This window comes from Rhinolophus sinicus, chromosome 14 (genome assembly GCF_057876585.1).
Source record: "Rhinolophus sinicus isolate RSI-liver-muscle chromosome 14, RSI-T2T, whole genome shotgun sequence".
NCBI classification, from domain to species: Eukaryota; Metazoa; Chordata; class Mammalia; order Chiroptera; family Rhinolophidae; genus Rhinolophus; species Rhinolophus sinicus.
Genome location: NC_142514.1, coordinates 184,005,507 through 184,033,287, shown reverse-complemented (window position 1 = coordinate 184,033,287; position 27,781 = coordinate 184,005,507). Strand labels below are relative to the sequence as shown.

The 27,781-nt window shown below is 42.2% G+C and overlaps 1 protein-coding gene across 1 annotated transcript in view; it reads right to left on the bottom strand.

Annotated features, from left to right (window-relative positions):
- Positions 1-27,781, bottom strand: part of KDM2A (lysine demethylase 2A) — a 92,908-nt gene that overhangs the window by 6,302 nt on the left and 58,825 nt on the right. The window contains exons 6-16 of the mRNA XM_019737754.3: positions 27,301-27,479; positions 23,158-23,264; positions 22,692-22,785; positions 21,341-21,494; positions 20,095-20,210; positions 15,801-15,927; positions 13,316-13,710; positions 4,937-5,020; positions 3,421-3,690; positions 2,764-2,895; positions 1,505-1,594 (exon numbers count right to left, since the gene is read on the bottom strand). Of these exons, the coding sequence (XP_019593313.3) occupies positions 1,505-1,594; positions 2,764-2,895; positions 3,421-3,690; positions 4,937-5,020; positions 13,316-13,710; positions 15,801-15,927; positions 20,095-20,210; positions 21,341-21,494; positions 22,692-22,785; positions 23,158-23,264; positions 27,301-27,479 (1,748 nt within the window). The remainder of the gene's footprint in view (positions 1-1,504; positions 1,595-2,763; positions 2,896-3,420; positions 3,691-4,936; positions 5,021-13,315; positions 13,711-15,800; positions 15,928-20,094; positions 20,211-21,340; positions 21,495-22,691; positions 22,786-23,157; positions 23,265-27,300; positions 27,480-27,781) is intronic.

The window sequence follows — 27,781 nt, the reverse complement described above, 5'->3', positions numbered from 1 at the left end:
ATGGGGGAAAAGCACCAAGAGATGCTTCTTTCAGCGTCTGGTGGAAGAAAGAGATGCTAATGGTGAAAGGAAAGCGGCCTAAGCACACCATTTGGACTGCCACGCAGCACGTGACAGCAGCGAACACCAGTGTCTGAGCTCGCCTCTGCAGGCTGCTTCTTCCACTCAGCACCCCACCCTCTCCCTAGAAACCGACTGCATACGAGGTCAAGCAGAGAACGAGAACCTCTGTGAAAAACCGCCCCATTCCCAGAAGAATGTGCTCTGGATTAAAAGGAGGGATTCAGGTTTGGTGAGGCCAACCTTCCACAAAGAACCGGCACCTCCTCCTATGCCACTTGTGCCTCGTCACTTGTCCCTTGCTGGAGCCCACCGTGGTTCTGTTCCGATGAAGCCTAATCGTCGTGTTCCACTAGGTATCACAGAGCAGTAGTTGATTTTCCTTAAGGAAACATTTTCTGTCCCTAAGTAACAAACCTGTTCCTTTTCTCCTTGCATTCTTAGATCACTATGGTTGGGAGAGAATGACCACCTTTTGGGTGCTGGCTTTTACAATGTGTCAGAAGGTAAAACTATAATACAGCACCTGCTAACCCATCTGCTACAGCAGGGTAGCAAGCAGCCACCACCCCTAGTGAAGACAAATGTAAAACGAACTAGCATGAGAACTTGGAATAAATACAGAGAAGTTTAGCACTAATCGCCTCTAGAAATCCTTGCTCTCAAAGATAGTAGACTGAAAATCCAATTAACTCAATTGCCCCAGGGGAAAGAAATAGGAAGGAGACCAGGAAACTTGTCCCCACTCCTGCACAGTATACAGAGCCCACGGGGTCTGGGTGACTGACAGCAGGCCCCGCCTCCTCTGTATACGCCCTTAGCAGGTCTTGTCTTGCTGGCCTGAGTAACCAGAGTCCTTTTGGCCCTTTGACATTACTGGCGACCACTGGGCCAGCAACCGCAGCTGCTCAGGGCCAAGGTCATAGGCCTGGCCTTATCTGGGGGAGGGGCTGCCTCTGTAGGACACATTTGGGCACGTGGGAAGGGCTTTCTGTGAGGCACAAAGGTAAAGATGCAGAAGGAAAAATGTGAACCTGCTTAACTGGAAACTCCAGTACACCGCTGCATTTACCAGCTGCCTCAGGTCACTGCCTCCCCTCAAGTTTCATTTTGCAGGAACAACCCTACTCACCTCATTTTCCTCTTCAAACAGCCCAGCTATGGTTCCTCTTTTCCTAGGGCCGCAGAATGTAAAAGGACCCCAGCAATTTGCAGACCTCAAGCAGAACAAGGTTCAACACCCCAAAACCAAACATTAAAAACTCAAAAAAACCCAAAAAATAACCAAAGGAAAAAAACGCTATCAAACAAAACAACATTAAAAAAATATTATCTGGGTCAGAAAAACCATGTGACTAAAGTTGCAAAAGCAACCGTACAGCCATCTCTGAAGCTTGACACTTCCTTTCTTCTCACAGCGTAAGTCTGGATCAAGTCCCCTTACCTGGGCTTTCTCTGAGCTGTCCTCCTGGTAGCACTTTGGACACTCCCAGCAATTTGGCAATTCCTCGTTAAGCAAGCCCTCTCCATCCATCTATAGGCAGATAGGCATGTTAAACATCTGTCTCATTGAAAAAAAAAAAAGAAAAAAAAAAAGGCAACCCCCCCCCCCCACAAAAAAAAAAAAAACCCAAAAAGCCTGTCTCTCAAGTCTCCTTTACCAAATATCACACGGTGGGGAAGCACCTGGCAGCGTTTACTCATTCCTAAACACATTGGTCCACGCAAGAGAAAAAAACGAGAGCCACCTGGTCCCACTCCAGCCACTGGGAGACTGGCCACCCTCAGTCTTGGTTACTTGATCAAAGTTAGGCTCCATGAGGAGATGCCGAAAAGTCTGGGCCAATCTGGGGTCTACTCGGGACACACGTATTCTCCTGAGGGTCACGTGCCACTTTGCAAAGGGAACTGAACACACAGGCATGGTGTCAAACCGGATCTTGACAGTGGGGCATAGTAGTTACGACTGCTTGGGTTCAGAGACTAGTGAGCTAGTCTCTGTGACTCAGTGTTCTCAATGTAAAGTGGGGATAAATAACAATACCCATTGTACAAAACTGGGGTGAAGACTAAAAGGTAAATGCTTTGTATTAACCATTATCATCATCATGGAGATAATACCCTATTTTAACAGATTCTAAGATGCATACTTTTCACATTTGAATCTCTCTGAAATTAGGCCGCTTCTCACAATTAACAGTGTCTTATAATCACTATTAGCCAGGCAACAGTCACGACATAACATGACATCTTTGGGAAGACCAAGAAAAGTACCAGCACCAATGCCCTTTAGATTTAAAGAACTATGAAGAAATGGGATAGACCCCACTTCACAAGGTCACCTTAAAGATTAAACAAGAGAATCAAGTAAAACAGTGGTTCTCCGCCCCAGCTGCACATTAAAATGACTTGACTCCAAACACACTCTCCAGGGGCCAGACAGTAAGTCCACAAGGGCAGAAGCCTGTACTATATTCTGTGGTTGGTATATCTTCCCTCATGGTCTAGCACGGTGCCTGACACACAGTACAGACAGCTGGATCCAGGGCAGATGTTAGCTCACTACCTGACCCACAGCTGATGGCCCACAGGACAGCTGCTGGCAGCCTCTCATAGCATGTGCCCCAGTCTCTTCTGCTCCACTCAGTATCTTTAGACACTCCATCAGCTGAGACCTCAGGGGCCCCTCAAGCCTCTCCTCACCTGGAGGCATCCAGGATGAACAATCTCATTGCAGATACAGCATTCCATGAGTTTCTTCTCAAAGTCCTGTGTCTCCTCATTTTGATCCACTTCTCCACAGAGGGAACACGTGACAGAGTGAGGCAGTCTGGGCTACAAGAGGACAAAGATAGAAACCAAAAAGAGAGCAGACTTAGATCCTTATGGTTTTCAGCTTCCCTTTAACTGAGATGGGTGAGCTGGTTCCTGTAATTCTCCAGTAAATTCGCAGAGAGCTTAGAGACCAGGTGGAGAAATGGCCGAAGAAGATGATGGGGAGAATCAACTAGCTAGAGGACAACAGAGATCAGTTTATTGTCAGCCAGACTGTCCTTGGTCTCCCAGGCCCTTCCTTTCTAATCCACTTAGAGAGGGGACAGATGACAGTGATTTGCCCTTCAAAAGCTGGTTTCTCCTTTGAAAATTGGGTAAGGTTGAAAGAGTGTATTAACTCGTTTTTAGTACGGGATACATTCCTTCTAAACCCAGGGACCCAGAAAAGGGAAAAAACAAAGAAAGCCAGAAAGAGTGCAGGACTTGTTCTTTCCAACTCTGAAGTCTGTAACTCTATTAGGTGGATGTCAGTCCCTTTGGCACCACCACCCCTCCCCCGAATTCTTTACCCAGCAGATCACTCACTGCCAAGCACTGCCGGAGGACACAGGACTGCTTCATGCGACCAGGGCCCCCGAACTTCTTCATGTCCCTGCAGTAGTGGCAGACACCACACTCTCCTTGCACGCAGGCTTTGCATTTTCGACATCGGACTCGTCTCCGCCTGGCTCCTGACACTATGGGGGAGGCAGCAGCTGGCCTCACAGGTGTTAACCGTGGAGCTGGTTTCATAGTGTGAGGCTTTGTGATGGGGATGGTGGGAACCCGCACCTTTGGCCGGCTGGGGAATTTAAGCTGGAAAGAGCAAGCAGTGAGGTCAAATACATCAGGTAGCTTTAAGGACTGGAGGAGTAGAAGATCACATGGCTTGGCAAACTATGGTCTGTGGGCAAATCTGCCTGCTGCCTGTGTTTTGTAAATAAAATTTTATTGGAACACAACTATGCTCATTGGTGTATGTATTGTCTGTGGCTGCTTTCACGTGCAACGGCAGAAATGAGAAGTTACGACAGAGACTGTATAGTCTGCAAAGCCTAAAATATTTATTTTGTATTATCTTTATTATCTACATATCACTTTTACAGAAAACGTTTGCCAACTCTTTCAGGCTGCTACTTCAGCCACATCCCTCTCACTCTGCTGAGCTGTAAGATCCGCCCCTCCTTGAAGCTTTCTATGTACCAGTCACTCCAGGGGCCCTCCAGTATTTCCTTATGCTAACCATTACTACTCAGAATATGCTCCTAAAGAAGGCAGTAAACTACTTGAGGGTGAGACGGGTCTTGCTCATTTATTACTCCGAATCCAAGCACACAACCTGGGACATGGCAGATACTCCAATAATCCAGAAATGACAAACTGTTTGGAGGAGTCCCACGTGGACAAGCAGAGGCCACGTGGGACTCCTGCACCGAGGAAAGAGCAGGAGCTTCTTTAAAGGCATCTTTCACCTTTCCATTCTGCCTGAACACGCCTGCAATGGGGTGGCCCTGAAAGTGTCAGCTGGGGAACACCAAAGAAGAACTGAATTTTAATTTATCTGCCAGAGTCATGACCAGAATTAGAATGCTATCACTTACTTTTATCTAATAACCTTGACAAAGGACAACATGAGAACAAATTATACAGGACTTAACTGAAGAAGCATAAAAATTCATAACTGACCATTTACTAGCTAATGGGTAATTCCTTTCTTCTCTTTTTAGTGCGAAACTGAAAAAGTCCAAATTAAGGGGAAACTTGCGAATGTGGTCTCACTCCAACATAGAAACACTCCAATCCAGCCTTTTAACTATATGTAATTATTTTAACTACTTTTAAGTCACATCTGTGGAAATAACTGAGTCACTGGGCCAGAAGGACAGGAACTGCTCCATTCTGGTGAACAAATGCACACATGGCGAAAGGTCTCCTAGTCTGATAGTTCTGTTAAGAGTCAGCTCCAAAGACAGTCAATTACCCCCCTTTTTCTTCCCACAATGGTCACGGTCAGACAGCAAAATGCTTCAGAACCTGAAGATCAAGAAGAATAGTTTCTTACCTTATCCCTTTTTGGCCACTGTACTATAGGGACTCCAGTGAGGGCTAACTTGGGATCGCTGTTGGCAAGCTCTTCCAGCAAAATCTAAGGGAAGGGTAGGAGAAAAGCAGGGCACAGTGAACAAAGAGCCAACCACTCTCAACAGAATCCAGACTGAAGCCTCAGTCCCCACAAGTACCAAGGGGAAGGGCAGGACAGCAACTGTCTGCATTTTCACTTCACAGAGAGACACACACCGCAAAAAAGTACATCAAAATGAAAGAGAAAACTCAGGCTAGCACGTACTCTCAAGACTTCGAATGTGCCTTTGCTCCCAACCGGTACGGGCCTGTTGACACTTTCACTGAAGCAACTAGCTACCATGGTGACAAGGGTTACTTTCACACAATTCCACATATGACAGTAAAACTTTACTTCGCCCCTTTACTTTTCTATACTAGTTCATGAATACTATCAGGTAGTTAAATATGGCCTTCATTTTGCAGATGTCAGCAAAATGGCAAAAAAAAAAAAAAAAAAAAAAGATTGGCTAATACTGAATTAATAATATGAACAGCAGAGTCTTAATGTCTGAGTCAACCCAGGGCTCTGTTCTTCTAAGGCTGATTACAGAAATCTCAATCTCAAATCTCTCTCTCCCTCGTGGTCAATTATTAGCCTTTATTCCTCTAAATAGGGCAGGCACAATCTTAGGAGTAGTCGTTCTCGTGGCTTTAACCCACCTAGTTTGAATGCCTTCAGGAACAATGCTATGGTAAGAAACTGTCACTTAAGTGAATCACACTGGTTATTACTTTGAAACAAATGTCTTATGTTTTAGGCAGACATGTCTGAATCCCATTCCCAGCAGAATGAACCCCCTCGCCCTCTGCCCTCATGAGCCCTAAAGCAATGGCATCAGCAAAAGAACACAAATCCAGAATGCAAGTTACACGATTCCTTAGGTGAATACAGGATAGTAACTGTTTCAGAGAAAACTAAACTTTGATCCTAGACAGGTCACCATGCTTAGGCCATCTTTAATAATCATTCCCACAATCCTACCTAGAGACCAGGGCTTTTTGAAGAACGAGGCATTTCCCTACCAAACATTGTCGTCCTGAACCTGAGGGTCACGCTCCAAATCCCAGCGTGAGGACTCAGAAAGACCCTCTGACTCATACCCATGAAGCTCCTCCGCGAACAGCCCCTCTGCCAAGCCTCCAGATGCCTCTCACCCTCCCCCAAACTGACTTCATTTGCAGCCGTTTTATTTACTTTTGAGTTACTATGGCATCCTATTCTGGAGCCTCGGGTTAGCACCGCACCGGCGCGGGGGTAAGGAGGCAGGGTGCGGTGCTTTGCGGGACAAGGCTCTGATCTCCCGGGGGTGAAAAATTCAGGTCCATTTAAAACGTGTGCTAGGGAGTGACTGCACGGCTCCCCTCCCCCACCTCGCACAGCCGAGGAGTAGGACTCTGCCCATTTCCTCTGCCTGAAAGCACTGAGCTGTCCACAAACAGGGACTTTCCACTTTCAGCAAAACAGACTGCACAGAAAGATCCGCGATTGTTTCGGAGTAGAAAAGGAAGCTAACTGCTCACCAAAAGCAGTCTAGTTCTACCGGCAAGATTTGTGTGGGGGACAAGGAAGGGTGGGTGGAGAAACTGTGTCTTCGTGTGGGGGGGTGGGGGGGCAGCTGTTCACACATACAGACTCTGCTGCTGGGGTCTGTGTGGGTGTGGAGGGAAATGCAGGTTGCCGTCCAAGCCTTATTTTGGTGGGGCCATACAACGAAGCACGCCCTGCTCTCATCAAAAAAGGCAGACTCCGGCTGAGGCCCTTCAAGAAACCTTATAAAGAAGCCACCACCCTTCCCCAGTGGGGGTTTGGGACAGGCAGCGGGGGTGGAGTGCGGAAAGGCTAATGCCTATCTAGGCTCCTGGCTTCGGGAGAACATTCAAACCCAAGCCCACACCCCATACAGCACGGGAAAGGGAAGAGAACAGAGGGTGCCTGGGCAGAGAAGGGGAAAGGATTCCCAAAAGCCCAGCGACCCAATTCAAAAGCACATCCCACTCGGCGAGGGGACAAGTGCAATGACGGCGCCACCAACATGAAGTAACCTAAGCATTGTCCTGGACTCGCCCAGCGGGCAGTCCGTCCACCTCTTTGCCGAGATCAACAACCCGAACCAGGAAGGGTTTGCCGCCCGCCCGCCTGACCTTGCGTTTCTCGTCGCTCTGGAGCTGCCGAGGCTCTTGGTGGAAGTTTCCCCAGCGTCTTTGTTTTGTTTTCTGTATTGGAAGTTGTGCTGAAGGAGTTAGGTTTTCTGCCTCTACGAAAATCCCGATTTAGTTGAAAACGCTGGAATCTCCCAGAGTACAGAGGCAGGGCAGTCCAGGCTGCCCGGAGGGAGCAGCGTGCAGCGCTCGGAGCTCCTTCTCGAGCCCTTCAGCTCAGCCGCGGCTTCCTGTGCCTGCGAACAATGCTGCTGCGTCACCCACATGCAGCTCCCAGAAATGCTTTGCAACGGAAGATGGCAGGAGGGGGAGCTGAGCCGAGTGAGCCAGCCGGCAGAGGGCCCAGGCGGCCTGCTGCAGAGTCGGGAGGGGTGTGCTCTGCAAGCGCTCTCTCCCCAGCCATTGGAGGAGAGCCTGCCGGAGGCGAGCGGGGCCGCGCCCGCCTGCTCCCTCCCACCGCCACTGCAATAGGAGAGCCCGGCCGCCCCGAGGGTGCTGCTGGCAGGCGCCAGCCAGAGGGAGGGAAGGCTTTAACCCGTTCGGCATCTGGCCCTGCATTTGTCCTTGTCTCAGTCCACACCCTTCCCCTCAGGGTCACCTCTTATTGTTAGTGACGCCAGCGCTCTCTCTGCACACACACGACTCTCTCCCCGCTCTCAGGCAGAAGCAAGTGGCCCGAAGTTCGGCCTCTGGATGAGGCAGGCGCGAGGACCGAGCCCCTCAGGAGTTACTTTTTCTCCCCGCACACGGCCCGCTTCGTCTGCCCTCACTGCCACTCTCCCTGTCCAGAACCCAGAAGCAGCACACAGGTTTCCAGAAAAACCTTCAGGAATGACACATTCCAACCAATACTGAGATATTCAATACAATATGTCTGTTTAACATCAACAACTTCCACAGCAGACGCCTGCCTCTGGCTCCGAATGGGGATCCACCAAGTCAGAGACAAGCCTGGGCAGCTCTTCTAGCAGCTCAGCCGCCGTGACCAAGTCAAACCAGCTGAGGTGAGACCTCAGGTCAAGGCACTCTGCTCTCCTGCCGGGAACCCAGGTGCAGGGAGCCATGATCGCATCTGCCAACTGCATACCGGCCAGTCTCCTGGGGCCGCAGCTGACTGCTGACTCTGCCCCTGAGAGTCCCCCACCCTCAGGACACAGCACTCCTGCACACTTCCTGGCCTGCTGGCTGGTTTTGCCTGCCTCATTCTTGATATTGCCTAGATGAATGAAGCTGCCAGCCCTGCATCCTGTCAGACACCTCCATGCTGCTTCTGACAGCCCCTTGAGTGGCGTGCGTCACCCACTCTCCATGCACTGAGCCGAGCCACACACAGCCAGTGTGAAGCTCGGAACAAGCACTTTCTCAGGCTACAGTGGACAGTATTTTGGGTCCAGATTTATGTAATTTTTAGACTCTCTCACATGTAACTTGGCTTTTTTGTACATTACAGAAGCTGCTTTGAAATAAACATCTCAGGCCACTAAGAACCTACCTCTCACCACTGGGAACATTACTTCCAGGGCAGTTGTTTCAGTGAGTTTCTAGTGCCGAGTCCTAACAGATTATCTGGGGCCTGGGGCCTTGCTATCAGGGTCTGGCTGCACACTTAATTGTTATAGGAGTTTACCAAGGAAAGGAGGGACTTGAGCGCTGTTAGGCAGAGCTCTTCCAGGAAATGTTCATACGGTCATTCTAATCCTAAACTTTTGCACTTTATCTTAGGACTCAAAGACTCAGATAAATCAGCGTATTGTGTGTGACAAACGTTCTGTAACTGTGTGAGCGTCTTCTTAGAAAACGTTTATTATGGTCTTAGTGCTATCTAACCTAGAGGAATGACAAAGTACTAATACTTAAGAGAAACATGTTACTCTGAAACAAAATACAAGTTCAAGTGGTAGCAAGTACAAATTCGAGAGGCCACCAGGAAGGGACAAAACCAGATAGAGCACGGGGAAACTCATCCCAAGTAAGCTTCCAAATCACCATTTCAACAAGACCTGTTTTTTCCCCTCCTATTAATTCAGAACAAAAGATAAGCAAGAAGATCAGAATTAGTAAGAATACGACATTACATAATACAGGAATAGAATGAAAACAGTTCAAAGAATTAAGCCTATTTTAACCTAACTATATGCCTTGCAGCTGAATTAAATGAAAACTTTCTGAACTCAGTAAGAATGTGTGAATTATTACAAATATCTTGTCAGTAAAAATTACCAATGAAGTTTTATTTATACAAGTTGCTCTTTCCCTCTCCTAAGCTGGCTTAATGGGTTAAGATCTAATTATCCGGGTCCTCTACCAGTTCTTCTCTTTATTAGTGTCAGATGAAGAAAATGGCTGATGAGTGTTTCTGTATTTATTTGCTACCACAGCTTTCTGCTTCAGTCCCATCATACTCCTGGGATGCAGTCCAGTGTAAATTTTTAGATCGTAATTCCAAAACATAATGTTAGAATCTTAGATCAGGGCAGCAGTAGCCTTATGCATCACCAAGGGCAATTTTCAAATTTATAAATTGAGAGCTTTTACCATTTACATAATGTTGTAGTAACCCAGTTGTATCATCTAACAGGAAAGTTTATTAGCTGGTGAATTAAGGAGACTGGCACCTCCTTCCCTCAGGACAGATCTACTGCTGGCCCACCAGTGCCCTATGCCAAGCACAGTGCCTGTAAACCTACAACGCACTTGCTTTCTTAGCCAGTTTCAATGTCACTGGGCTGTAAGCCCCTAGTGGGCTCAGTCTGTGGCATGTTTGCATATTTCGCCCAATGCTAAGCCTGGTTCCTGGCACTGAGTTGGCAGGTGTCATTCACAGTAGTGGAATAAATGAATTTCATAGATGTGTAACATCTAATTTTTTTCTATAATAATGGTATTGTTTGTTAAATACTTCAGTAACATTATCATCAATGTCCACAACAACCCCACTGAGGTAGATGCTGTCTTACTGACGAGAAAACAGGTTTTACAGATCCAGCATCTTGTCCCAAAGTCACATTTGCCAAGCTTATTGAAATCTTTTAGAGCAAACAGGAAAAGTAGAAAAATATTTAATGACACTGAATTTGTTTCACTGAGTTGGGGCAAGCAAATACATTGCTAGGTTAAAAGCTTCTTTGTACCTAGGTACATATATTAAGAGCTCCTTTATTACCAAAATAAACACAAAACAAAAGGCTGATTAAAAACTCAGTCTTCCAGCTGACTCCCACCACCCTGCCGGACCGTGTCAGCAGCTGATGTGCCCGCCTCCGGCCCCCCCACAATGTACGTACAAACAAAGAGACTCTTTTTCTTACATTAATGGGATTGTACTATACATACTGCTCAGGTCCTGCCTCGTTATTCAACATCTATCGAGGACACAATTTCTCAGTTTTAGAAATGTAAGAATATCCCACAGCAGGAGAGAACTCCATTCTACCTTTAGTCTACTTTTAGGGTTCAAGGTTACCCTCCTAACCAGGACTTTACGCACATTGATTACTGTCCCCTGAACTTGACCAGTAAGTCAATACTTTTTAATGTCCCATTTTTCATCTAATCCCCTTTCAACTCTGTATTTTAACTCTGATTTGTTCAACACTGTAGAACTTAACGTTTTAGAATCTTCAAAGCCCTTTTACCACATCACTAAAATGGACTTTTCTTCCAGAGAATACGTAATTATGAGTATCTCATTTCACCACGTTCCCTCTCATTTCTTCTGCCAGTTACTTGTGAGGGCTACAAGAAAGGAAGGGGAAGCTAAGCTTGCTTTCGTCCTCCACTGCAGTGCAGTCTTCTGCGCTGCTCACACTAAGTGCTCCTGCACTGCAGAGTCTCCAGCTGTGCAGTGATTCGGCACCTACCCAATTCAATGCTTTTTCGCTTTTGGGTGATGTGCAGATTACCAAAGGAGTCAAGCTCTAGACTCACTACTATCTCAAGGTCCGATTGAACACAACCAGTTAACTATAGGAATAATTAATCCATTTGATCTTAAGTAAAAGTACCTGCAGAGCTGGGATCTAAATCTGTTGTTCTCTGATATCAGCTGCATTTTGACTATGGTTTTGGGTAAACAAGAGAAGGTGTGGACAAGCCTCGGCAGGGAGAATTCAAACCCTGTTAGCCTATGCAGTCATGCCCCTGGCCACTGTTCCTCATGCTCTGGTCTCTGTGCCACTCATCCTAGTCAGGGATGGCAGCCATGTTTGTCATGATTCCTGATAAACACAAGGACGCACTCTCTCTAGACACTTTCAGAGTCCTCCTTAGATGTCTCTTAACTCATTCCTCGCCTTGCTGCTTCCTTCTACTCTGCTTAATATTTGACCCAAATCTTTCTACATTTTCCCCTACCACCTGCCTCCTCAAATATCCCTAATAACTACTTTAGTTAAGAGAGTTTGCGTATTTCTGGCATGACACTTTAGTGGATTACAATATGGCTTCCTACAGCTGGATTCAATGGAGTTAACTCCATCTATAGACATCCCTTAGGACTGAAAAGATGTTTCTTTTTCATGGCATAGATACCTAGGCCAAAAGAATGTTAGTGAGACATAAACTCAGAAATCTTTCTTCTTAGGGTTTCTAAAGGCAATTTATACAAGTTAATAAGTCCCCAAAGTCATAATTTAATGTTTCCCACATGTATCCATGATAGAATAGCTACATCATAATAATAATAAAAACTTCTGGAGGAAAGTAAGAAAGATGTTACACTCAAATTCTCAGGAAAATGTAATTATATATGTCCTATCACAATGGAAAAGAAAAAATTTAAGAGTCCTTTGCTCACCCAAGGGAGGGGAGTGAGTCTGGGATCTAGTTTGTGAGTCTGGAAAAGTATGGCTAAGTCTGTTATGCTGTGAATTAATCATTATAGAAATAGGACCACACCTACCTGGAACTTTGTCATTTCCTCCCCTAAATACAAGCCACAATGGTACCACCCGCCTCTTCTAGAGCAAACCTTGTAAAACCAAACTATAAAACGAATTCTCCAGCTTCTATCACCACAGAAGAGGACCGACCTCACCAGGTTAGACTCATCTTAGCCTATTTTTTACCTTCTTCTTGATGCATAAACCATGAGACAGAATGAAAATGTCAATCGTAAAAAGAAAAAAAGTTCAGGTCCTATCTGGAATTCTTTCCTGAGGCGGCTGGCAGAAGGTAGGGAGCACTTCATCTGGTTAGTTAGTGGTGGCCAACGAAAAACTTGAATCAGGAGTCAGGGATGGAAAAAACCTACTATGAGATACTTAGCCCATCTTCCTGAAGGTTACATAAAATGATTCCCTGTATATTCTGAGGCTTAAAATAATATGACAGGTTTTAAAAATAACACGTATTACAAATTGTGAAATAGCTTTCTAATACACATACCCATGCCCTGCATCCAAGCCATAGTTCCAGACACTGATTTAAAAAGAAAATTATTATTCCCAACTTGACACTTCTTGGCGTTCATATTAATGGTTACATATGAGAAAAGAACTCCCTCCAGTGCAGACAGCTCAAATCTGCATTCCTTAAAAATAAGCTCATTTGAGACAAATACATGAGGGGTGGGAAAGGCTTTGAAGAGTACTAATACTGGGAGACCTCTTGAAAAAGAAGAAAAATATACAACATGGAGAAAGCTGACATAGCAAAAGGATGCATTATGTTTAAAATGATGCTTTTTCTCAGAAGTTGCCCCAATATATTTAAGTCTTAATACTGGATGCATCTGAAACTAAACACGCCAAACCTACTAAATATAACCCGATGCAGAACAACTTCTCTTCTGTTGAGGTGAGATGCTAATTGTTATTGGCCACTTTTGTTCTGAAATAGGCAGGCCACTTTATCTGAGGGTAACTTAAGTTTAAAGCAATCATTTTTAGTATAAATACTTTCTCAGCCTCCCCTTTATTTTTAGAGTCAGGCTGAAATCTGTGTTTTTAAGACTAAATTTAAGGTCTAACAAAAAATACAAAATGTTAGTATTTTCCTCATAGAGGTTTTGTGCAGCACAAACATACACAGGCACATACTAACTTCTCTGTGGTTGAACCAGAAAGTAGCCACAATTCCTGTACTCGCTCTCTGGGACTCCAGAAACTGACTCTCCTAGCCAGACCAGTAGCTGTCACACAACATAAGCAACGCTTACCTTTACGTCAGCAATGAGAGCGTCTTCGTCTTCTATCCCTGTAGGGACACATTTCTTGTGTAGTGGCAGAGACTCCAACTTATCTACAAGGCAGCGAAGGCCTTCGAGCTCAAAATGGGTCAGATGCACCTGCCTGTCCTTTTGGGGGCTACACTGAGAATCCCACACCTGGCCATTGTGGGAGCCCCGGCTCGAGTCAGATGATGAGTCTCCAGACAAGCTTTTCTTCAGACCTGGAAGACTTCGGCAGGTTTTGCCCAGCCCCTCAAAATCCAGGGCGACCCCATTGGCTACAGGGCTGGTGAGGACAGAACGCCTGTTGCTCAAGCGCCGGGGTTCTCGCTCCACCGCTTCCTCCTCCCCATTTCCGGATTCCAGCCCATTTAACTCCAAATCTGCCAGTAGGAAGGAAACATGCAGTAAGAACATGCCATTTGGCCATGTGGTCAGTGAGAGAAACAGGCAGCCTCGGAAGGGCCTGCAGGTGTGTTTTTAAAACGGTGTCTCCTTATTCCAACCCAATGTATCATGAAACCACGGTCACAGGTAAAATAGGATCCCAAGCTGCTAGGACAACTGAGGTAATGGTCAATTGGATTTTCAAAAGATTAGGAAGAGCCAAGTTTTCTTTTTTAGGTTGGAAATAAGTGACCTATAAAAGTGGCTGTAAATTAGTTTCAAATTCAAACTCAAATTTGGGAATTATGAGTTCATTATCTTTTTTGAAAGTAGACAGTATGAAGCACATATATTTAAAAAATAGTTTTGTAAATTAAGAATTGAGCTGCTATATGACCTAGCAATCCCTCTTCTGGGTATCTACCTGAAAAAATTGAAAACATTTCTTCGTAAAGATGTATGTACCCCTATGTTCACTGCAGCTAAGACATGGAAACAACGTGTGTTCACTGATACATGACTAGATAAAGAAGACGTGGTATATATACACAATAGACTACTACTCAGCCATAAGAAAGGATGAAATACTACCATTTGTGACAACACGAATCAATCTTGAGAGTATCATGGTAAGTGAAATAAGTCAGACAGGAAAGGACAAGAACTGTAACTTCACTCACATGTAGGATATAACATAGAAAGCAACAAACGAAAGAGACAAATGCAGACACAGACAATAGCATGGTGGTTAGCAGAGGGGAAGAAAGGTGAGGGGAGGATGAAGAGGGCAAAGGGGTCAAATACATGGTGATGGAAGGACGACTAGACTTTGGTTGGTGAACACACAATGCAATATATAGGTGATTTATAATAGAATTGTACACTTGAAACTTATATTTCACCCCAGTAAATTTAATAAAAAATATATATACATAAAAAAAGTAGTTTTGTTCAAAGTTTTGTTCATAATATTAAGCTCTGGAATCGAAACCCTAGCAACACAGTGAACAACAAAGCGAAAATAAAAGTTTAACGAAAGAAGAATTTTTGAATGTTTACTGGTCTTTTATTATGAAAGTAATACGTTTACTATTAATAATTTAGAAAATACAGGAAGGTGCAAAGAAGTAAACAAGTCATCCTTTATCCCGCCACCCCTGGATAACAACTCAACAGTGTGCTATATTTTCTTTCCATCTTTTTCTATGCAAATGGACATGATTATGATAATATGGAATTTTAAACAAAATTGGGATCATGCTGTATATACAAGTCTATATCCTGCGTTCACGTATTCAATGAGCATTTTAAATTTTCAAATGAGAATTATAGAACATTCTCAGAGGAAAATGCTAAAGCAGAAAGTTATCTTGCTTCGACTCAACATCCCATGAAACATGTGACCACAGGGTATTACAGTATTGGCTCCTCTTCAAGGCTTGGAACAGCCTAAAAATGTATAACTGAAACTATTCTGATATCCAATAAAATATTTCTCTTGATAGAAGTTGGGGAAACAGAAATTAAGAATACAGATTTTAGAGTCTTATGAACCTGGTTCAAACTGCAGCTTTATCACTTATCAACTAAGATCATAGACAAGTTTTTAAATCACCTTCAACCTTAATGTTCCCATTTGTAAAATAAAAATAACACCTACCTCAAATATGTTATTATGTAACTTAATGTATATAATATGTAACTTAATGTATATAAACTGCTAGTATAGTGCCCCAAATATAGTAAGAGTTACTATGATGACACATTCCTAGTTTTTATTGTGCCCGAGTCCATTTTTTATACGACAATACATTAGACAACTGATCACTTTCTTGAGCAGCGAAATACTAACACTCATACAAAGATGAGATCCAGAGAATTTCTTTAACCTAGTAATTCACATCTGGGTAGGAGATCAGCTGTAACCAGAATTCAGCTCCAACGAATGAATTTGGTACCCCCAGGAAGATAAGTACAAAGACAAAAAACAAAAACAAAACTATTGAGCAACAGCCTACTGAATATTCCTGGCCTCACCCTGGGTCCTACAGGGTGTCTTGAAGGTTCATGCAGGCAGAACACTTACCCATGCTGAGGGACTCTTTCTGGAACTCCTTAGTTAGGTGGGAGCGGTTGGTTATGCAGTACACATAGCGCTCCAACACGTACCAACACATCTCATAGTAGAATGGATAGCGAAACTTATTTGGAACCTACAGGAGCAAAATAGTGAGAAAAGCAAGCTGGTAACAATTTTCAAAGAAAGAGAGTAAGACAATTGAATCACTGCACTAATTAACCTAGGAAAACTCTCTAGTCAATCTGCAAACCTAGGCTTGTGTTTGGACCAAGAATTTAAGAGGTTCTGTTAACCTATAAAATGTTGGTCTTGGGAAACAATCACTAAAGATAGAAAGTATTTGGAAAGACCATTCCGAACAACTAAGAAGCTGTCTTGGCGGAGTAGTAAAGCATCAAAAAGAAGCTCTGGGACAAAGAGTAAAATGTGAGGGTAAGACACGATATACTTGAGAAAATTGTTTTAGGGTTCTTAGACTACAAAGGCATGCCAAGCACTCTTGCCTTTACTAAAGTTTTATCCTGAATAAGAAGGCCATGGAACAAAGAATCGAATGGGAAAACAGGACATAAGATGAAGTTACATGTTTTTATTATGTTCTTACATCCATGAAAGTATGATTAGAGACTCATTCTCCAACTATGGCCAGTCTAGGACATGAAACTGAGTATTTTCCCCACTATCAGTTCTCAGGTTGCTTGTCTTGTACTTTGTGGTTTGCCAAGATGGTATGTCCATAACTCAAGATTACTGCTCCACATAGTCTAATTACCTATGTCTTTAGTTTTCTTTCCATTCTCCCCAAAAGCAGCATGAAATTATTCCAGCTGAATAATAATAAAAAGATTTGCCCTTTAGATGTAGCAAAGTCGAGGAAAAGGCAAATCTGTGGATTAACCAGTGAGGAAGACCAATGGTGGGGGACTATCCTAAATATTGTTTGCTGTCTTCCTTTACAGAGGCCACCTTTTAAAAGAATAAGCAAAACAACACTGTTAAGATTGTTCTGACTATGCAACTCTTGAGAATGTTCCCATCTCCTTTTCAAAGCTCTATGTCAGCAAGTCATCTTGCTAGATCTGGGTAAGAGCCCCTTTTCAAAACCCTTCACCAGGTCACAGGGTATCGCTGTGGAATGAGATCACTTTCCTCAAGGCAGGAGAGGCACGTACATGTCAGTAGCTTTCCAACAGAGAAGCCAGGCTCTGGGTATGGGCCTCTCATGTGGCTACAGCCTCAACAAGGAGGTTTCTCCTCCCTTATTTAAAAGTCAAATTAATTTCCTGCTGGTAAGGTGGTGGTGGGGGAGTCACAAGAATCAATAGATACTAGGCCCCCCCAAATTAAATATAATACACTGGGCTTCTATGCCTGCCTTTTAATTGTATTAACACTTTTCTAGAAGGATCTTTATTAAAAGTTCAGGACAACCTAAAATTCTAAAGCTCTCTAGGACTCTGTTTAGAGCTGGATAATAACGATAGTAAAAAAATATATAAAATAGGATATTAAACTTCTGATTTTTTTACTTGGAACTCCTCAGGCTATATGAATAATAGCCAAGATGACACACACCAACCTGCCCCATTACATTTCACCTATGCTGCCAGATACCCCAGAGCATAACAATTTCTAAGACTGGGTTTGAATTTTTTCTAAAAAAATTTTATAACCCACATTACAAAATTATCGAGCCTTTAAGCACTATCAGTAGAATAATTACTAACACTCGAGTTTAAATAGTATATTTCTACACTGGCATGGCAAAAGTAACCAAAGCACTGCCTTAAATTTACAACAGACTTTATATTTCTTTCGTAAAAACATCTCTATCCATTCTCTTTTAAATTCAACTTTGTAAGTCTATAGAAGTCAGTAACACAGTAAACAAATGCCAGGCTGGTATTTGGCACATAAAAAGTCGGTGTAAAAAGTAAAAACAAACAAACAAAAAAAAAGACACCCCACTGTCTGTGTATATATGTAGGGAACCCAATGAAATTTTATAGTAACACAGAAGGGGTCCTTATTTGGAAGAAAATAATTTAGCCATACTTAGAAAAATGGAATAATATGGTGGTTAGATACTGAAATTTGACATTTTCTGATAAAGTCTAGTAAAATTAGACAGATAAAATCAAAATCAGTTACTACCAGTTTAACCAGTCTGCAGTTAGTACCAGTCAGTAATAATTCATCAGTTATTACGAGTCTGCAGGACCTTTTCATGCAGAGAGAAGGTGCTCACTTTACCTATGCTACTGAAAACATATTCTCCCTTTGCTCCCGCAAACTGAGCAACCAATTAAACCATGGGTATAACAGTAATCTTTAGCCAAAAAAGGGGAATGCTTTCTAAAAACTGATTTTCAAATTCAATCTTACAGCAATTGGGTGGTATTACCTCTTAGAATGCGTTTGAGTTAAATAAGAGTACTCTATTCTGAAATTATGCAATTTTTCTCTTTTGAAACATTTAAACTATTTTTACTATTTTTATAACTTCAAACTTACTAAATGCCTTACTATCTTTTGTGGCTGCATTACTCTTAACAAACAAGCACAAAGTCACTTTTATAAAATGTATTTAAAAAGCAGCACATTAGAGGGGTGGCTGGTTAGCTCAGTTGGTTAGTGCGCGGTGCTAAGAACACCAAGGTTGCCGGTTCAATCCCAGCATGGCCGAGAAAGGGAAAAGAAACAACAGAAGTTTGATCTAGAAAGCACATCTTCTTTTAATTCTACTAAGAGGGCAATCCCTGTAACTCCGACACCGATCTCGTGTGTGAGATAGTGAGGAGCACCTAACCAAAATAAGTATTTCAAGAGGCACCAAAACGGTTAACTGACCATGTTCACAGCAAACAGGTCAATGACCATTCCTTCTAAAAGGTGTGAATTCTTCACTAATTGCTGTTTTTTAATCTGGAAAACTTTCAAATCCACCAAAGTTTCCAGAGCAGTACCATGAACACTTTCCGAGCCTTCTCCAAGATTCACCAATTGGTAACATTTGCCCACATTTGCTCATCTCTATTCACTTACACTGTTATTATTTTGCTGAACAACTTGAGAGCAAGTTGTGAACATCGCACACTCTAAATATACTCTAATTGCTGTTTAATGTCAATACCATTTACACTTTAATTATATATAATTCAGCTCTTACCAAATACAGTCTGCTAAAGGATTAAGCCCTGTTTCCTCTAAGGCATGGGTCAGCCAGGAAATAGCAGCAAAATTTGTTTAGCTGCCTGTTTTTGTAAGGTCTATGAACTATGAGTGTATTTTACATTTTTAAATGGCTGGGGGGAAAAAAAACAAACTAAAAGAGCATTTTGTGACACAGGAAAATTATATGAAATTCAAATTTCAGTGTCCATGAATAAAATTTTATTTTATTTGAGCCCTGCTCATTCATTTAAGTATTTCATTCTAGAAGGCAGTTAGTTAGGTTAACTACTTACAACAGATACTCTATGGCCCACAACGCTAAAAATATTTACTATCTGGCCATTTACAGAAATCGTTTGCCAAATCTTGCCTTCAAGTATTCACTACATGTAATGAATTAACCTTTTTCCTATACATCTACCGTGTTTCTCCAAAAATAAGACCTAGCTGGACCATTAGCTCTCATGCGTCTTTTGGAGCAAAAATTAATATAAGACCCAGTATTATATTACATTATAGCCAGTATTATAATTATATTATATTATATATTACATTATACCTGGTCTTATATAAGACCGGGTCTTACATTAATTTTTGCTCTAAAAGACGCATTAGAGCTGATGGTCTGGCTAGGTCTTATTTTCAGGGAAACATGGTATGTACCACCCTAGAAAAAAACTGAGAAAATAAGACAGAAATCATTTTCTACAGGGCTTAATTTTCTCATGGAACCCCGGCTGAGAAAGGAAGTATACAGATTTATATATTAAAGTACAATACTTTGAGTGTTAGATAGTAATCAGAGTAAAGAAAGATTTATAGTTGTGAATCTTGAGTTGATAAATCTCATTACACCAAATTATTCTAAGAACATAAAAACAAAAACGTGGTTCAAGAGATTACCAAATGTCCATCTCTGGCCCTATAAAAATTGAAGATATCAAAAACCTCAAAGATTTGGAGTCCCCAAAACCAAGCATGTAGGTATCTTGTTAAAACTTCTTTGTGTTCCCAAAATGTGAACACCGCATTTAACCCAAAGAGAAGTTATCAGTTAAACTCTTATAACATCAGTCTTAAATGGAATAAATCTCTTCACATCTAATTGTTACACAGAATTACTTACCCGTGTCCGATCTTCAATGTTGTATATTTTTAACTGCATGGGGATATTGAAGCTATGCAAAAAATTGCCTCCAAACACTAACGTGTCTGTAGGAGTATACACAGCATGAATCCAGCCTAGAAGTAAAGGGAATGAAAGGCAGTGGCTGTGAGCACACATTATTGCATGGCCCCTGAGAGAACCAGTAGGAGACTCCTTCCTAGATCACACTTTTTACTCTGATTCTGCCTCGTAGTGGTTGGTTAAGTTATTTAACCTCTTGCAGCCTCACTACCCTCTATAAAACCAGGATAAATTATACTTTATATGGTTGCTGTTAAGTATTAAACGAGAAAACGCATGTAAAGTGTTTAGCATTTAACAAACTTTTTTTTTTAAAGTGATGCCACAATGTGTGGTAAGATTTTTTATTTTTTTTATTTTTATTGGGGAATATTGGGGAACAGTGTGTTTCTCCAGGGCCCATCAAGTCCACATTAAGTCGTTGTCCTTCAATCTAGTTGTGCTGGGCACAGCTCAGCTCCAAGTCCAGTCACCATTTACAATCTTTAGTTGCAGGGGGTGCAGCCCACCATCCCATGTGGGAATTGAACTGGCAACCTTGTTGCTAAGAGCTGGCGCTCTAACCAACTGAGCCATCTGGCCGCCCTAACAAACTTTTAACAAATGCTGCTTCTATTTACTGGAGTACCTACTACAAACTACGCTCAATACAGGAGAGTTTACATGTGTTTTCACGTACTTCTCACAAAATAAGAAAGGGATTTCAATACTTGACCACAGTGGTATTAGCAGGTAAATGCATAGTCTTAATTCTAATACAGGTTTGTGACTCCAAAATCTGTGCTCTCTAAATACTTATTTTGGAACTAGTGATCAGATCAAACATATTACTGATTCAGCACTCTCTCTAGCCTTCAAAGCCATCCTTTAGAGGAGTAGGTAGTTCTTAACCAGGGGTTGTATATCACCTGCAGAACAGGTCTTATCGCTAGAGATTCTGAATATCTAGGGCTAATGCGGGACCCAAACATGTAGATCGAAAAAGTCTCTATTGTACCTTTAGTGGAAAAGCACCACCTTAAAAAGAAAATCTAAGCATCTGCTCCATAGCAAAGGGAAAGGACAGCCTTGTTTTCTACCTAACCCAGCATCATAATCATGCTTGGCAGTAATCGTCAATTCCTTTTTCTTTAAGAAAAGAAAGTGGCTAGAGTAGATAATCCACTTTTCCCATCTTGCTTACCTGAGGGAATGACGAAGGTATAGCCCTGCTTGAGCTCAATGCGCTGGCAATCTGACACCCGGTCACCCAGAAAGATGTCTCCCTGTTTCCCTGACAGCAGCCAATTCTCGTACAGCTCCAGGTTGTGGGCTGTAGGGGGGATGAGCCAGAAGACCTGTGAGTTAAAAAACTTCAGTCTGTTAACAGCCATTGACATGACCCAGTCGCCCCCCTCAACTGATCAACAGGCACAAAGTTGAGACCAACAGATAGAAGAGAGGCCAACAATTAATTCTCCCAGTCAACAGAACTTGAAAATTGGGAAATTCTAAGGGCCCCAAGGATACAGATCTTTTTTCGTTCTCCACTTGATCAAACAGCACAAGGGTTTCCCTGGGGTTTGACTGAAAAACAGGGGACTCATCCAGGACTCAAAGAGAAGTGAGGCATTCGGCTTGTTACTTACACAGTCCCCTATTCGCCCCTGGCTGTCTGGCCGCTAGAGTGCTAAAGGGGACAGTTGGTTAGGTACAAAATCTTCAAGAGACAGGCCTGGGTTGCTTTGTTCCAAGGTAGCAACCAAGACCAAAAGGATAAAACTTAAGATACCACTTAAATGGATCCAAAGTAAATAAAATGACTTTGGAGGTACAGCTGTTTTAGATTAGGACTTCATATTTTAAAAGCTTTATCTGTTTTCATTCCAGTTTTACTTTCCTCTTACAAATGCATTCACTTCTAAGTAAGGGGAAAGGTGTATCAGTAAGAGTATAATTCTATAAGCCTCTGGTATTACTTCTAGATTTCCATTCTCACAGCATTCAGAAACGCTCTTGGACAAGCTGGAATACAGTTCTTTAGGAATGAGGATAATCTTCCAAAGTCTATTTATATCTTCAGAGAGGACGTAAAGGCTTTCTTGGTCACCTTTCAGACCAATGCCTCCACATAGACAGGGAAAGGTGGTTTGGATCCCAATTTGCTGATTTCGTTGTGAATCTATCCAGAGTTTCTGTTCCCTTCTATTATCTTATTACACTTTCATGTAGAGAAATTACCTTGTCTTCCAAACACACTTCCTTGCCTTCATTTGGAGAATTCTGCTTTGGGGCTCTATAAACAGGACTGTTGAGGGTTACTAAGTGATGTGCCCATGTTGGCATAGTAACAGTGGACTAGATGAATACTAATTCCTACTGAACTCTAGTCAAGGTCAAGAAGGTGAACTTAATCTACGATTCTCGCTAGATACGAGTGGGGACAAGGTCCTAATAGGTTCATTTCCAGGGTGTATTAAGCATGCATGAACTGAAGCGAAGTCCTACAACCAGCGTCAGATTCCAACCCCATCACAACTGTGACCGTACCGTACCTTTCCCCCTTGATGGATGTGATACCAAACAGAGGTACCACCAAAGTCCACATGGAAGTCAGTATAGCAGCCTCGAACACTCATTAGACAGTACCTGACCCAAAAAAGGCAGCAGGGTTAGTGCACTGGCAAGAAAGAGAACCTGCCCCACCACAATGCCACCCTCTCCCCGTGTGTACTTCCTCTACCTTCCGCCTAATCCACTCCCAGTCAGTGAGAGGAATACAATTTCAAGTCATCGCATTATAAGAAGGTAAGTGTGTTGGTTTTTAAACTATGTGATCATGGGCTATGGTTCTCTTACATAGACTCTTCCCTTTGAACTGCAAAGGCTACTCTTTAAACATTCATGGTTTTGATCGTTTAGGACACGGCACGAGGCTCGTTCCTTCCTAAGGGAGGAACGTCCCTTGCTGGCAGGCCGGTCTCCCATAGCACATGGGCAGACACAGGCTGAGCCACTTACTTCTGCACTTTAGGGTACTGCATCTCCAAGATGGCGTTTGTTGATTCTGTCTGACTTTCCTTCAAATGTCTCGGCCACATGTTGTCCACCCAGTCAATGAAATCCACCTTCAAAAAGGAGGAGGAAACATTTAGGCTTCAAAGGAAGGGTGGGGATTAAAGAGAATTGGAAAGTCAAGAAAAAACAGAACTTCTCAAAATACACACTATAATTTAATTATAAGCAAACGAAAACAATCTGCTGCTGAAACTTAGTGTCAACAGGCAAACATCCTGAAAGGAATTATTCAATGAGAATAAAGACTAATGGTTCCACAACATGATCATCAAGCACTAATCAAAACGAAGTCACTAAAGTATCCAGTAGTATCCAACCAGGCCCTCTCTTCTGTGTCAGTACGAGTATAATCAACAGCATTTTTTTTGACCCAATATCTGGAAAGCACCTATAAACTTACTGAAAGGTGTAACACAGAGCAACTTAGCTACCAAAAGTTAAAAGAAAAAAAGAAAACAAGAAAAAAAAAAAAGAAATCCAGTGGAGCTTTGTAGTCTTGCTATGTGCTACAGAATATACTAGGTTACAAATCAGAAATTCCAGGTCTGCCATGTTTTCTCGAGATCATATGCGAGCCCCTGGAACTCGTCTGGTCTCTAAGAAACAGTCTCAGGTAGATCAAGTGTGAACCAAACCACCATGAATCCAGTGAAGCACTGATGTTGCAAATATCTAACTTACGGCTGTAAAAAAACATGTATCTGGTAAGCTTTATAACAACATTGATACATTTGATCATTTATTTCTTTATAATATATAAACAAATGCATATAATCTGTGCATAAGCACGAGGCGGGTGCCCATGGACATCCAGATGTGAACTGCAGGAGAGTGTTTGGAAGGGATCATCCATGACATGCAAGTTGAAACAAGCAAGACCAAGAGCAACAATGAAGGTTAACTTGCTACTCCATTTCAAAACATTTCCGCTCAGGGAGACAACAGTTTTAACCAAGTGTCCACTGGGCCTAGACAGTGAATGAGACCCAGATTCCTTTCTTTCCCTCCATCAAAGTCTACTTTCTGTTCTCTAATGTAGTGGCCAGCACCTCCCATCGCCTGGTATTATCCTTCGGGAAGCCCTTCTCAGAGTAATTAAGAACTATACTTGCTCAACACACTAAGTTCTTGGGTCTGGATGGGGAGAGAAGTTAGAAACACATGAGTGTTTTCACCCAGTGTTCATTCAGAGGAAGCTCAATTTCTCTGCCCAGAATTTTTCACTGGCCTCCCTTTATTTGGTATTATTAGGTATCATATGACTACCAAGAGAATGTTACAGTAAGGTAGTCATACTTTTCTCTTAGGTTAATCTTTAGACTCTGGATAGGCCTTTTGCTAATAGCCTCATCCACATGAGAATAAGTCTCTAGTACGGATACTCACCCGTTTCTACCTGTTTGCACCAACATAGGGCCCAACAGGCAACAAATCCAATACCTGAGACCTAACGTACTCATACACTGTGCAAACACAGCTCATGGCCTTCTATCACCCAACCAATTTGCACACTGTCTGTTGTCATTTTTATCTACATCTCCATGACACTAACTGATCTCTCATCTCACCAGAGAATCCCACCTTATGCTAGTACCCTCAGTGGGCACTGAAAAGTTGCCCACCTCACTCCCTGCACCTACTTTAACACATTCTATTCCTTCTTGAAATTCTAGTCCTCCTTCTCTTTGCCTCATTTATTTCCTTCATGCCAAGCTTAGGTATCACTTCCTCCAAGCAGCTGCCCCAGTTCTCCTCCAGTTCAGTTAGGTGGGGCCTTCCCATTGGCCGTACCACACTCCGTGTTGATTCACTCTTGAGGCACTTACCATATTTAAGTTTATATAAATGCCTATTTTCTGGTCATTCTTCCCTATGAGACTCTGCATTCTGAGGATAAAAATGATCTTATTTTCCATGGTACCTCTAAGCACAGTGTGTAGCACGTGGTAGGCACTTAAACTAATAAGCTAATTCTGAAGGTGTGACGATCATGGTGAACAAGAGATTATCTAGTTTATGTAAGATCATTACACAAATGAATACATTTGTCAAAACTCATTGAAATTTAAAACGGATACATTTTATTGTATGCTAATTGTACCCCACTAAAGTTGGTTTTAAAAAAAGCATTATGAAGCTATATTAGAAAAGACCTAGAAAAATGAATGGATACATTGTGGCAGGGCGGAGTGGGACCATAAATAAAGAGTAGCCCAGCAGAATAAGCATGTTACTTCTTACATAGCAAGGTCATAGAAAGTTTGCTTGCTTTTAGGAGGTGACCTTGCTAAAAGCTCACGCAATCTTTCCGGTCATGCTTTAGGTCCCTAAAAGATACTTGTGCATTGTCCTTTGTACTCTAGAAAATTTTCTATTTCTGAGACCTACAGATCTACTCCTCTATTTAATGGTACAGGACTTTTCTAAATTTTGTTGTTGCTATTTCTATTCTTTTTTCTTTTTAATTTTTATTAGGGAATATTGGGGAACAGTGTGTTTCTCCAGGGCCCATCAGCTCCATGTCGTTGTCCTTCAATCTAGTTGTAGAGGGCGCCGCTTAGCTCCAAGTCCAGTCGTCGTTTCAATCTTACTTGCACGGGGCAAAGCCCACTATCTCATGTGGGAATCGAACCGACAACCTTGTTGTTCAGAGCTTGTGCTCTAACCAACTGAGCCATCCAGCCACCCCCCAGGACTTTTATAATTTTTATAAAATGACATAACATTTTTATTATTAAAACTAGGGACAAAATGAATAAATTAAGGATGTTACAAAGAAGGCTTCATGGGTGAGTAACATTTCTAAACTTTAAGAATGGGAAAGTTTTAATTTTATAACTACAGTATTATTTTTAAATTGAAGTTCTAAAAATATTAAGGAATACACTTATAAAAAATGTTATTGTGATTATTACAGCCCTCTCTTACTGAATTCTTTATTTACTAAGTAGACCATGTTTGGTTAATAACAAGGCTAACTTCTAGCCACCTGTATTTCTTGTCTTCCTGTATTTCCACATGACCAACCAAATGATAGTTATTATAAAGAGGATTTTTGTCATGGGAGGGAGGAGTTTCCTTAATGAGAAATTCTGTATTTAGTTATAGAATCTCCAGTAACAAGAAGCAATGACAAAAAATTATACTGTCTCTTCAAATAATAATGAAATACTACGAACATTTTCCCATTGGTCTATACATATCAATTTATTAGTGATAATGCAATTTATTAGTAAGCAGAAGGTATGTACATATGTGTGTGTGTACATATGTATATATACACACATATACATATATAGTGATATTACAAGCAATTACCATATTTCAAACTTTCAAAGTCAAAGGGTATAATTCAAATAATTTAAATGGAGATAGGATAAAACACTGAGACCTTGCCTTTAAAAAAAATAATTAGTACATTCCAATTTCTGCTGTTCCAGGTGGAATACTTGACAAAAGTGAGTTCTGAGTCAGGAATTAAATGAATAAAAATGGTCCAAAATGACCAGGTATATTTCAAAAGTGTAACTAATCTCCCTCAGGACAATAACTGTTCTCAAGGTCCTGTAGGCAGCCGCTACTTTGCCAAAAGATTGGTAAAATCTGTATCTACCTTCAGGAGAGCTAAGGATCAAAAACGAACTTTCCCTTATGACGGGGTATCAATTCATTGCTACTAGTCACCCAGTAGAATCTACTCAAGAAATCATCTCATAAAACAATCACCTGGCTCTACACCACTTTTCTCCGAAGTTTCTCAGCAAACGTAAACCTACAGGTCAGAAATTTATTAGGCCAACTTCCTATTGACAGTTCTTATGAATTTCCAGTCTCTTCTCCATTATGTGCAAAGGCCAATGGTCCTAAGTTAAGGTATTGATGATGCAAATCAGAATGGCCCCTCCCTGTACAGTAGTAAGTGATTTTGGAAAATGATGAACCTCCTGAAAGTACAAGGTATTCTTATCAAATTGTCTTGTTCCCCTTCATCTTCATCTTGGTACGCACAAAAAGTACTCATTTCGCCCAGAACATCAACGCCCCTCCGGATGAGAACGACAGTGCGGAGAAAAGGGCTGGGCTCACCGTGGAAGGCCTCTGCACCATGTTCTCCAGCCTGGTGTGGCTGAACTCCAGGCTGATGACATTATAGAGTTTTTCTCGCTCCTCCTCCGGGGTCTCATAGTAGCGTGTCCACTGAGCCATGGTCATTTCAATGCCTTTCTGTGTGTTCACATCCATGACATCCACCATGCGACGACTCCCTGCCACGACAGATGCACCCATCATCTCTACTGTGCCACTAACATCCTTAAACGTATTAAGAACAGCAAATACAAGTAGAAGGAAACAAACTATCCTCTCTCATTTAGGGTATGCAGTAATAGACAAGGAGATGGCTGTGACCTGACATGGATAATCAACAGAATATCAAATCACAGAAAATGGGAAAGACAACGTTTCGTATTAAAAATCACAACCACTCCCTTTGGCATGCTTACTATGGGGTCAGGCAATGAATCTGATCGCTGGTATCTCACTCAATCCTAACAATTCTAACTGCTAA